The sequence below is a fragment of the Schistocerca serialis genome, chromosome 2 (genome assembly GCF_023864345.2).
Source record: "Schistocerca serialis cubense isolate TAMUIC-IGC-003099 chromosome 2, iqSchSeri2.2, whole genome shotgun sequence".
Taxonomy (NCBI): domain Eukaryota; kingdom Metazoa; phylum Arthropoda; class Insecta; order Orthoptera; family Acrididae; genus Schistocerca; species Schistocerca serialis.
Window position 1 is genome coordinate 207,974,298 of NC_064639.1, and position 13,000 is coordinate 207,987,297.

Consider the following 13,000-nt stretch of genomic DNA (forward strand, 5'->3'; position numbering starts at 1 on the left):
AGTGACAGTTGCATTAAAAGACAATAATTACACTCAAGACACTGCGGTTTTTGGTGATCTCCTGGACATTACACAAGGCGCGATATGGTTCTTAACCGTGTGTTATCACCAAGGACGGCAGTGCATGGTCTGTAACGTGCTAATGTGGGTCACATGGTTGGTAAGAGGTGCTTCTGGAAGGACGTTAGATTTCGCCACTAACGCGGTTGACAAATGCTTGATGTTCATGAGTGCATTTGCATGTGTACATGATGCAATATGTATCCCCAATGCATACCACACGTGCTCGTTGGGATTCAAGTCCGGAGAACGGGCAGACCAGATCATTCGCCAAGTATCCCATCGTCCCAAGAGCTGCTCCACCTGCGGTAGTCGATGCGGTTGCGTATTGTCGTCGATAAAAATAGGGCAGAATGCACCTCTAAAATGACGCACATAGAGGAGGAGTACAACGTCACAATGAAGTAGAAGATGAGCATATTGTTGTTGTTGTTGTTGTTGTTGTTGTCTTCAGTCCTGAGACTGGTTTGATGCAACTCTCCATGCTACTCTATCCTGTGCAAGCTTTTTCATCTCGCAGACGTATCACAACCTACATCCTTTTGAATCTGCTTAGTGTATTCATCTCTTGGTCTCCCTCTACGATTTTTACCCTCCACGCTGCCCTCCAATACTAAATTGTGATCCCTTGATGCCTCAGAACATGTCTTACCAACTGATCCCTTCTTCTAGCCAAGTTGTGCCACAAACTCCTCTTCTCCACAATTCTATTCAATACCTCCTCATTAGTTATGTGATCTACCCATCTGATCTTCAGGATTATTCTGTAGCACCACATTGCGAAAGCTTTTATTCTCTTCTTGCCCAAACTATTTATCGTCCACGTTTCACTTCCATACATGGCTACACTCCATACAAATACTTTCAGAAATGACTTCCTGACACTTAAATCAATACTCGATGTTAACAAATTTCTCTTCTTCAGAAACGCTTTCCTTGCCATTGCCAGTCTACATTTTATATCCTCCCTACATCGATCATCATCAGTTATTTTGCTCCCCAAACAGCGAAACTCCTGTACTACTTTAAGTGCCTCATTTCCTAATCTAATTCCCTCAGCATCAGCCGACTTAATTCGACTACATTCCATTATCCTCGTTTTGCTTCTTGATGTTCGTCTTATATCCTCCTTTCAAGACACTGTCAATTACGTTCAACTGCTCTTCCATGTCCTTTGCTGTCTCTGACAGAATTAAAATGTCATCGGCGAACCTCAAATTTTTGTTTCTTCTCCATGGATTTTAATACCTACTCCGAATTTGTCTTTTGTTTCTTTTACTGCTTGCTCAATATACAGATTGAATAACATCGGGGAGAGGCTACAACCGTGTCCTTTCCCAACCACTGCTTCCCTTTCATGTCCCTCGACTCTTATAACTGCCATCTGGTTTCTGCACAAATTGTAAATAGCCTTTCGCTCCCTGTATTTTGCACCTGCCACCTTCAGAATTTGAAAGAGAGTATTCCAGTCAACATTGTCAAAAGCTTTCTCTAAGTCTACAAATGCTAGAAACGTAGGTTTGCCTTTCCTTAATCTATTTTCTAAGATAAGTCGTAGGGTCAGTATTGCGTCACGTGTTCCAATATTTCTACGGAATCCAAACTGATCTTCACCGATGTCGGCCTCTACCAGTTTTTCCATTCGTCTGTAAAGCATACCGTTTTCAAAGATTTGGAACAATCCCACACAACAACATTACCCCCCCCCCCCCACTTTAACACGTCGACCACCAAATCCATCATGTTTGTCAGTGCTGGTGGACCTGCCTGCATATGGCAAGAGGTGGCAACACGTAATGCATTCAGGAACATAGTCGGAAGTGATAGTCCTGGTGGACCACGTGTTATTGTATGGCTGGGAATAATGGTGCAAGGGAGTACTGACCCCCAGATCTTTGAACACGATACATCTAACGGTCCACTTTATAGTGATAGTGTACTGTTACGCCATGAGCGTTTTTTTTTAATTTTTTTTTTTTTTTTTATTCAGTGGTACATTCACTCCTGATTTCATTTTTATGGATGACAGCGTCGGTGGGGCGCTCTTGGAACGATAGGATGTTCGGTGAATGGACTGACCTGTCAGTTTCACCTACGCAAATCCCATCTATCACATGTGGGGCGCGTTTGGGAGATTACTGCATCAAGTCCAAGCACCAACGACCATGCCCCAGTTGTCAGACGCTGAGGTGGAGGAATGGAACACGGTACCACAAGAACTCCTTACCAATCATTACCAATGTTGCAGCCAGCATTAGAGTACATTGTATAGCATGCATTGGCGTATGTGGTGATGACTTACGTTATTAGGGAACATGTGCTGTCGTTTGTAATGTCCAGGGAACCATCATGAATCCCGGTGATATCAGTGTGATTATTGTCTTTGAATAAAAGTGTTCTTTCTGTTCGTTTCATTGCGTATTTCTTAAAAGTACTTTCGATAATATACTGTAGCAATTCGTTCCATGTACTGTGCACGTTTCATCCAGCAGTGTTACTTGGCAGCGATACATAATGCCATTACCACTGTCCTTAAATGTATCTCACCAGTGTATGATCGGTATTTCCAATATAAGAATCCACTTTTTGTTTGCATTCCACTCATTTGCAGAAGGGAAGAAAGCAGTATTTTGACTGTACTGTTTATTGATTTTTTTATTTTGATTTTGGTTTTAAGGAGATACAATATTTATAACATGAGAGGGAAAACACTGTAACCCCTCACCTGTTGTTATATTGGGGACAGTCGGTTTCCTTCGTATTTTCAAAGTTTTTCTTGTCCGGCGTCCTTGTAAGGGTTGATGTTTCTGGCTGCTCGTGTTCATAGTTCTACTTCATTGTAGTCTTCGACTGTTTTCTTTACGCATTGGGCTGTTGTATGCGGCGGGTAACAGTGTCGATGGGTTGGGTTGTTTGGGGGAGGAGACCAGACAGCGAGTCGGCCGTGCCCTTTCAAAGGAACCATCCCCGCATTTGCCTGGAGCGATTTAGGGAAATCACGGAAAACCGAAATCAGAATGGCCGGACGCGGGATCGAACCGTCGTCCTCCCGAATGCGAGTCCAGTATATCTGTGTTGAAATTTGAAGAACTGGGTACTATAATTCCATCTGTAAGTATGCTGTCATTAGTATAGTGTCAGTTAATCTGTTCCGTTACTTTTACGAGCAAGGCCGATGAGTCGATATTTTAAAGATTCAATGTTAGCTATTTCGGATGTCTCCTTGTTAGGGATGTGTGTGCTAGATCTTGAAGCTATTTTTATAATTCTTCTTTCTACGCTATTTAATCTCTTCGTTGTTAATGGGTTAGTTATCCTGACATGCGCTGACTATCTGCCAGATTTGAACTGTTTACCGCCAGCGCTACACTCTGATAACACTTGGTGGGTTCTCCAGTTCGTGGTTAAGATCCTAATGGAGGCGAACTGCAGTTGTATTCCTCCGACATCTTATGGAGTATCAAGTGTGTACCTGTGTCGTGTGGTTGAGTGTGATAAGTGTTTGTACGGTGTAGTGTTGGGTTTGTGTTGTTTTGGATGAAGGGAAGGGAGAGGATGAATCCCGATTGTAGCACACAGCCTGCCCCTCTCGAATAGCACTAAGAGGATTGCCGAGCTTAATCACCATCACCATCAACAGTGTCACATCCCTGCAGTGTACAAGATACTGCACAGTGGTAGGAAATTTAATCCAGGACATTTGCGCAGAGGGTCGTGATCAGGAACGTGACGAATCCACCTCTCCTCCCGTCTCCGGATAAATAATGGGAGTGAAAATTTTCAATCATCATGATTCTAACCGGCTTAGCTGGAATTCGAGCGTCACATCACAAACGCTTCTTAGTAACGTCGGTTACGGACGCGGGTGATGGACTGTTATTAAATGTATTTATCCAAAGTAGTCGCGATTTCAGCCTGGTATGCCATTTTGAAGTCACAACTGTAGCAACATAAATTGCTTAGAGACCAATTCAAATTTAGAAATCAATTCGTTTCTTAAAACTGTTTACAAATAAACCGATTTGTTTTCTCAAAAATTGTAGCGCTTCCTATCTCACTACAAAGTGATCAGTGCGCCGTTTCTTTCAGGAGGACACAATCCTGGTGTCCAGCACAGGAGAAAGTAGCACTTTACTAAACCGAGAACAGTATATATAGAGTTACTATTTTTTTATGAATGAATGACGAAGATTCCTGTCTTATTATACATAGGGAAACATGGTTGACTCGAGGACAGTCTTCTCTTAAATAGAACGATGCTCTGATGCACAATGTAGTAAATTAGGAATAGCTATAATTGTTTCTAAAACAATTTTGTTGTTATGAAATATTTTGAGAAAAGAATGTGTTGCTCAAGTTGAACTGGCTTTTATATAATTTGTGTTGTTACATGTGTCGCGAGAAACCGGCATAATTGGCCGAAGTCGCAACCGTGATGAATAAATACATGTGATAACAGTCCATACGTAAAATTTTATCCTTTTAAAAATACGCCCATTGTTTATCTCTACGTGCAACGCAGATAATGTGGCACAAATTTTCTCTCGGTAACACTTCGATATGGAGAGTTTATGTTTTGTACATGAATTGTGAAGCACCTGTCAGTCCAGCAATATAATTCCGGTGCTGTAATGATATCCCGAAACAAGCCCCTGTTTACGACACATCCAATTTTTCATATCACCAGTTTTTCGTATCAATAGCTGCCTCATTAGGTGTTCCATCGAACGCAAATTTTAGTTAGTATTATTTCTGCCAATCAATTCTGATTGCGCAATCAGAATTCTTTGTCCTTATCAAGTAATTACACACAGTAACATAATTAGTCCGCAGTAGGGAGACGCTGCAGCCGGAAAATTTTCGCTTGTGACGATTAATTAATGTAACAGGGCGAATGTATTTGTTATACCTGACGCAGCTGAGGAGATACTTGATTCATAATAGTTCGTTATAAATTTAGTTGCCTTGATGGAAATGTAAAGAAGCAGCTGGAAACCTAGTTTGACTTGTTGAGCAACCATTTTCAGATCAAAACTCCTTGTGCAACAGGTACCATAAAGCACATTGTATTGTCACATTTTCAACTGTATGTTCTCCAACTGATGATTTACATTTGAAAATGACGACGTAGTTCGTGGAAACCGGTAATGTAACCCCTTTTTCTTTTAAAGAAAAATTTTATATACTGTGAGTATAGCTTCACTATTGTGCTGTCAAGTAAACTTTTAAGTTATAGTCACACTCCTTTACGACAATTACGTCGTAATATAGACACATTGAGGGACATAACCAGTATCTTCACACTATACCGTTGGCAATGCATCCTTACTAGGTCGCCTCACAATGTTCTTCATCGTACCAAAGACATTAGGAGCTATCCGGAGATGGTTGTCTTCTTCGTATTACGCTCAAGATACGTTTATAATTAAGAGAGAATTTTATCACCATAGGCAAACCAATAATATAGTGTAATTATATGGCTGTAGGTGCTCTGCTACAGTCGAGTGCTGGAGAGATTGAGTATTGTTGTTGTTGTGGTTATCACAACGATAACCAGTTTGTTGCAGCTCTCCACACTACTCTTTCCTGTGCAAGCCTCATCTCCGAATAATTACAGCCAACGTCCACTTTAACCTTCCCACTTTATTCAAACCTAGTTCTCCCTAACAATTTGTACATCCCCCCACTCCCTCCACCCATACCTCTTTCTCCCCCTCCCACCACCTCCGTCCACCCTCCCCACCCCCACACACACTTCCCTTCATTACCAAACAGACAATACTCGGCTGCCTCAGACTGTGTCTTGTAAACCGATTTCTTATTTTAAATGAATTATACCATAATTTCTTTTTTCCCCATTTCGATTCACAATCTCGTCGGTCGTTGTCTGATATACCGATCTGATCTTCAACAATTTTTCTTAGCGACATATTTCAAAAGCTTCTGTTCTCTTGTTGTGTGAGCTGCCTATCGTTCGAGTTTCTCTAACATACAAGGCTACGTTACAGACAAATATTTTCAGAAAAGACTTCCTGATTTGTATTAGACTTCAGTAAATACTTCCTTTTCAGTAACGCTTTTCTTGTTATTGCGAGTCTACACTTCGTATCCTCTCTGCTTAGCCCATCGTCTGTTAGTTTGCTGTCCACATATAAAAGCTGCATTACTTTATTCTCTTTCATTTCCGAATTTAATTCCCTCAGCATTGCCTGATTTCATTCTAATACATTCAATACTCTTTTTTTGCTTTTGTTAATGTCAATGTTTGTGTCTCCGGACCATTAACGATGTCATCGTCGAACTTCAAAGTTTTATATCTTCTCCCTGAACTTTAATTCCCTTCACAAATTTTTCCTTGGATTCCTTCACTGCTTGCTCAAAATACAGACCAAATAGCATCGGGGAAAAGCTACAGTCCTGTATCACTCCCTTCTCTACCACTGTTTCCTTTTCATGTCCTTCGGCTCTTATTACTGCTGTCTGGTTTCTGTACAAGTCGTAGATAACGCAGAAAAAACCTTCAAAATTTCAAAGAGTGTAATACGTACGCATCTCTTATTTATGGATTCTTACCATTACTTTGTCGTTCCATAGGCGGCTCCATATCGGGCAAGAACTAAATGGAGGTTCGTGGTGGTGTAAAACTGTCAAAAATGTGTGAACTACAAACACGTTGGTGAACAAAACACTCGGATCCCACTCAGTGCAGTTACGACAGGTGACAACTTCTGAAGTTCTGTTCGCTATGTAAGCGAGGCCAGTGGTTATCCCAAAAACGACCGTCTCTTAACTACATCGACACTGGACGTTGTCGACGGCAGGTGATTGTGCTGCAGTGGAAGCGGTTTGGCAGTGTTGCGAGACTCGTCGACACCATGATCGACTGGGTATCGATAGTGCGGCACTCGCGCCGGCGCTTCTCCAACTACATGTACGCCGTGCCCAGCAAGGTGCGGAAGAGGCGCCGGATGCGGAGGTCCGGCCCACAGGAAGGTTCTCCGGGAGCCTCCGCCTTCTCCTGCGGCTGCTGCTGGCCACAGAAAGTGAGTACGCCGCCACTTGCTGGAAATGGTGCCTGCCGCATGCTATTGGCATCGCCGTCTCTGAGAGTGTAACTGTTCTCTAATGACGCTTACAGTTGTCGACGTACCTTATATGCAGGAAAACAAGCTGTAGCGTAAAAGTGTGGCCAAACTTTCGGGACACTCTCAGAAGAACAACTGTAGAGTGGAAATCAATAACGAGCTAAACGGAAAGTTTTTTATTTATTTATTTTTTTAATTAGACGTGAGAAACCAAGCAAAGTGCCGTTGGCAACAACCTCAAAAGCGGCCTAACCGTTACTACACTACCGGCCGTTACAATTGCTACACAAAGAAGAAATGCAGATGATAAACTGGTATTCATTGGACAACTATATTATACTAAAACTGGCATTACATTTTCACGCAATTTGGGCGCATAGATCCTGAGAAATCAGTACCCAGAACAACCACCTCTGGCCGTAATAACGTCCTTGGTACGCCTGACCATGGAGTCAAACAGAGCTTGGATGGCGTATACAGGTACAGCTGCCCATGCAGCTTCAACACGATACCACACTTCATCAAGAGTAGTAGTGACTGGCGTACTGTGACGAGCCAGTTGCACGGCCACCATTGACGAGACGTTTTCATTTGGTGAGAGATCTGGAGAATTTGCTGGGCAGGGCAGCAGTCGAACAGTTTCTGTATCCAGAAAGGCCCGTACAGGACCTATAACATGCGGTCGTGCGTTATTCTGCTGAAATGTAGGGTTTCGCAGGGATCGAATGAAGGGTAGAGCCACGGGTCGTAACACATCTGAAATGTAACGTCCACTGTTCAATGTGCCGTCAATGCGAACAAGAGGTGACCGAAATGTGTAACCAGTGGCACCACATACCATCACTCCGGGTGATACGCCAGTATGGCGATGACGAATACACGCTACCAACGCGCGTTCAGCGCGATGTCGCCAAACACGTATGCGACCATCGTGATGCTGTAAACGGAACCTGGATTCATCCGAAAAAATGACGTTTAGCCATTCGTGCACCCAGGTTCGTCGTTGAGTACACCATCGCAGGTGCTCTTGTCTGTGATGCAGTGCAAGGGTAACCGCAGCCACGGCCTCCGAGCTGATAGTCCATGCTGCTGCAAACGTCGTCGAACTGTTCGTACAGATAGTTGTTGTCTTGCAAGCATCCCCATCTGCTGACTCAGGAATCGAGACGTGGCTGCACGATCCGTTACAGCCATGCAGATAAGATGCCTGTCATCTCGACTGCTAATGATACGAGGCCGTTGAGATCCAGCACGGCGTTCCGTATTACCCTCCTGAACCCACCGATTCCATATTCTGCTAACAGTCATTGGATCTCGACCAACGCGAGCAGCAATGTTGCGATACGATAAACCGCAATCGCGATAGTCTACAATCCGACCTTTATCAAAGTCGGAAACGTGATGGTACGCATTTCTCCTCCTTACACGAGGCATCACAACAACGTTTCACCAGGCAACGCCGGTCAACTGCTGTTTCTGTATGAGAAATCGGTTGGAAACTTTCCTCATGTCAGCACGTTGCACGTGTCGCCATCGGCGCCATCCTTGTATGAATGCTCTGAAAAGCTAAACATTTGCATATCACAGCATCTTCTTCCTGTCGGTTAAATTTCGCGTCTGTAGCACATCTTCGTGGTGTAGCAATTAAAATGGCCAGCAATGTATCATTTCTAGTAGTGCGAAATATAACTTGAGCGATACATGCCGACCCACTGGTGAGGCTAAAGCTGGTTTCGTGCCTTGAAGCTTTGTAATTGTTTGCAGCGAGTGACGGAGATTTTGCCCACGTTGAAAAACGTAAGAGGTTGGAAGAACGTCAGAGTGTTATGTATCTAAAGACGTCGTCAGACTTATAGAGAATGCGGCACCTAACAATCGATTTGTGATTACTATGCTTTAGCCGAGGACTCTTTTATTTTAGAAAAGCACCCAATACATATATCAACACAACAAATATAATTATTTCCAAACGTAGTAGGATTCAAGTGACAAAAATTGCACCTGGTGTTGTCAAGATGAGCACAGTGTTTAACGAACTGTAAGACTGGAGCACCTTCGAGATTTTCAAGAAAGGGCTTACCACTGACGTAATAAAGAACTTCATTTTACCGTGACAACAATGTAAAAACAACGTATCAGCTGAAAACGAAAATGATTTGCAACGTATGCTGCCGTATTTGAAAATAGCTAATAGAGCATTTTTCTAACATTTAATAGATTAAAATTGCATTGTGTTCTAGAAAATTAAAAGAACCATTAAATATACTGTAATCACAGTATAGTATATATCTAAAATGTGCCTGTAAAAAGTTTATTAGTAAAAAACTGATAATTGCCTGAGATTCTTTTCATTGGCACTTACCTCGTTTCTGCCAATATCTTAATGGCATTTACCACGTTATGTTTTTTTTATAATACTTTAATTTTCATTGATAAAATGAAGGGAATTCCAAAAATTTTGCATTAGTCTTGTGACTCTTACTGTTGATAACAACTAAAAAATATTGTTGAGGCTTTTTCATTAAAATATTTTTGCCAAAACAGAAATCTGAATAACTCGGAATTAGTCTTTCGGCACTTAGCCCGTTATTGATTTCCATTCTACATGTAATGGCGAACTGACACACTGTGACCACGGCCCACTCCGAGATAAAGCGCTACCAGGTGGCATTGCAAGCACGTGATTTGGTAGGAAAGAGTATACAGAGTGGGGCAGATGAGACAGGCCACCCCAAATTGCAGATGGTTATAATTGAAATGAAGCTGCTCACAGAGGTCCAAGGCAGGCTGTAATTATCTCAGGGCAGCGAAACTAGGTCGACATTGTAATGCATTAATGCGGAAACGATTCACGCTGGAAAAAATTAGTTCCAAATTTAGCCACATGGTGCAAATCTGGCGCTGTAAATGCAAGAACGACGTATAGAAATGTTTCCATATCTAATGGATGAGGAACGGGACGTGGCAGAAAAGGACAAACAAGTGAGAAAGACATAATATAGGCTTTATTATTAACCGCTGCCTACATCGTTCGTTCAATATTAGTGCCAGAGACGTCGATGAGACGCGGTACAGCGCCAGCTTAGCATCTGGTGGCCAAAATTGGAAATATTTTCTCTTCCAATGTAAATCGGTTCCGCGTCAAGGCGTTAGCATATCTACCAGGTTTCGCTGCCACACGAAAATTACAGCCCACACTGGATCACCCTAAGCAGCAGCACTTGAATTATAACCTCCTGATATATCCAGGATGAATAATTATATCAAGACGCAGTTGTCGCCGTGTTATAGCTGACAATACGGCGAATTTCCTGACGTTATCAAGTAGTTTTTAGCGTTTGTAGTCGCCGAATTACGACATCGACCGTGTATTTCTCCCCCCCACCCCCCCCCCCCCCACCCCAACGGAATTTTTGTGCCCTAACTTTAACTACATAATATATATGTGAGTTTGATCAAATAGTATCGATATAACAGCGGTCGAAACCAGTTTGCCGCCCTCAAGAGGAGTACTTTCTGCCCTGTTATGCGAAACATAACTCCTGTATGGTTCTAGTGTTTAACTGTGCGCTTGAAGCCCATCGGCTTGGGTTCTGCTGTTGTAGCAATCAGAAAACTTACTCGTAAAGCTATGGAGACGGACACAGTTCAAACGACAGTCAAAAAGGTGAGCGTCGGTTATTGCGAATGTCACTAAACCATTACAGCAGCAGTGCGGTTGTATGCTAAAGAGTATCCAGATCATGATGACCACTGACAACCTGTCTTCGCAAACATTATAAAAAAAATGTTCTAGAAACTGGAATTCTGGAGATCAAATGATGAAAGAAATGTAACTAACATCTCATCTACATTAACCCTCAATGCAAAAGTCACTTAAAGGCACATTGGAAGTAGAGAGGGATCAACCAAAAAAATGTTCTTCGAACACAATATTCCGTCGCATTTTATCCTTTTCATATTTCGCTGTGTCCAAAGCTTCATGGCAATGACTTCCAAAACTGATTACAGTTCTCCGAATGTTATGTACGAAAAGTGCAATGTGATCCGGCATATCTACGTAAAATTTTGTTTCAGGAACAAACATCGTTTACAAACCATGAGCATGTCAATACTCCCAATATGCACTAATCGTCAGTTGAAATCCATGCTGATTCAAACAAATGGATAAAAAACGCTGTTGGCCTACCAACGTTTGGTGGGTGTTTTCCAACATCCGCATAATTGGTCCCTGCGTTATTGATGCGAATCTAACTACACTCAGAATCTCGAGTTCCTTATACGAGGGTTGGAACTTAAATAATGCCAACTATTTATTCACAACCGATACAAAAGAGTTACATGCTTGCTCCTGTTACTGTCCTTCAGAGTAGTCCCCAGCGTTGCGTAGAACCCGTTGCCAGCGATGTGGAATGCGTAGTACGCCGTTAGCGGAGCCTCTTCTGTTGAAGGTGCGAATGGAGCGTCTACTGCCTGTCGAATCTCTGGAACAGTTCTGAAGCGAATGCCACGAAGTGGTTCCTTCATCTTCAGGATCAAATCGAATTCACAAGGACTTAAGTACGAGGAGTATGGTGGATGGTACAGTACTTTCCAGTCCCATCGACCGAACAGAGCAGCCACAGCTTGCGCTGTATGCGACCGCGCGTTGTCCTGCAAAAAGATGGGTGGGTTGGGCAGAAAGTGTCGCCGCTTCTTTCGCAAACTTGGCCGCAGGTGATGCTCCAAAAACGAACAGTAATACTGAGCATTGATGGTCAGCCTTGAAGGAACGTAATGCGTTAGGATAACACCATCACAGTCGTACACGAGAATCACCATAACTTCAGATCGCTCCATTCGCGCCATCAACAGAACAGGCTCTGCTAACGGTAGATTACGCCTTCCACAATGCTGGCAACGGGTTCTATACAACGCTGGTGACTACTTTGAAGGACAGTAACAGGTGCAAACATGTAACTCTTTTGTATCGGTTGCGAATAAATAGTTGGCATTATTTAAGTTCCAACCCTCGTATAAGAGCAGTATCCGACGTGCAGGAATTGTGGCGCTCATAACACTGCTGTCACAAAGGTTGATGTTCGTGCAGTTACGACACCCGCTCTATTCACCGCCACCGCCTACCAAAATGATAGAATAAAAAGTTGCAACCCTCGTATATACTGCATCCCACTGGACATAAGACAATCGATGTCGTACTAACATGACAGATGTTCCTCCCATTCAGCACATGTAGTAACAGACCTTCTTAAGAGAACATTTGGAGAATATTGGAATGCTCTGCACACTCACCAAACTTAGCATTTCTATACTTTTACTACGGCTAAAATTAAATCAAGACGTTTATTAGAAAACATCGACGACTCCCGAAGGCCTGAAATGCCCAATAACGAGAGCCTATGCTACCATTAACTTCAGAGAAAATTCAACGTGCAGTACTGATTCTACAGGATCAATTAATAATATGTAGCAATGCTCAAGGTGAACATTTAGAGCACTTGGAACGACAGAGGTGATAATAAACACACGAATCGTACCGGAGTTAGGTACTGGCTTATTTTTGGTAGGTACAATTACGGCAGACCCAAGTGGAACCTCTTCTCCTGCCGGTGGGACAGTGCTTTGCGGTGCTGTTCTCTTGATACTATTCGATCAGGTCCCTTACAAATGTTCAAATGGCTCTGAGCACTATGGGACTTAACATCTGAGGTCGTCAGTCCCCTAGAACTTAGAACTACTTAAACCTAACTAACCTAAGGACATCACACACATCCATGCCCGAGGCAGGATTCGAACCTGCGACCGTAGCGGTCGCGCGGTTCCAGACTGAAGCGCCTTTAACCGCGTGGGGTCCC

The 13,000-nt window shown here is 42.9% G+C and overlaps 1 protein-coding gene across 1 annotated transcript in view; it reads left to right on the forward strand.

Annotated features, from left to right (window-relative positions):
- Nucleotides 1-6,659: 6,659 nt before the first annotated feature.
- Nucleotides 6,660-13,000, forward strand: part of LOC126455846 (uncharacterized) — a 187,236-nt gene continuing 180,895 nt past the window's right edge. The window contains exon 1 of the mRNA XM_050091607.1: nucleotides 6,660-7,103. Within this exon, the coding sequence (XP_049947564.1) occupies nucleotides 6,936-7,103 (168 nt within the window). The 5' untranslated portion in view covers nucleotides 6,660-6,935. The remainder of the gene's footprint in view (nucleotides 7,104-13,000) is intronic.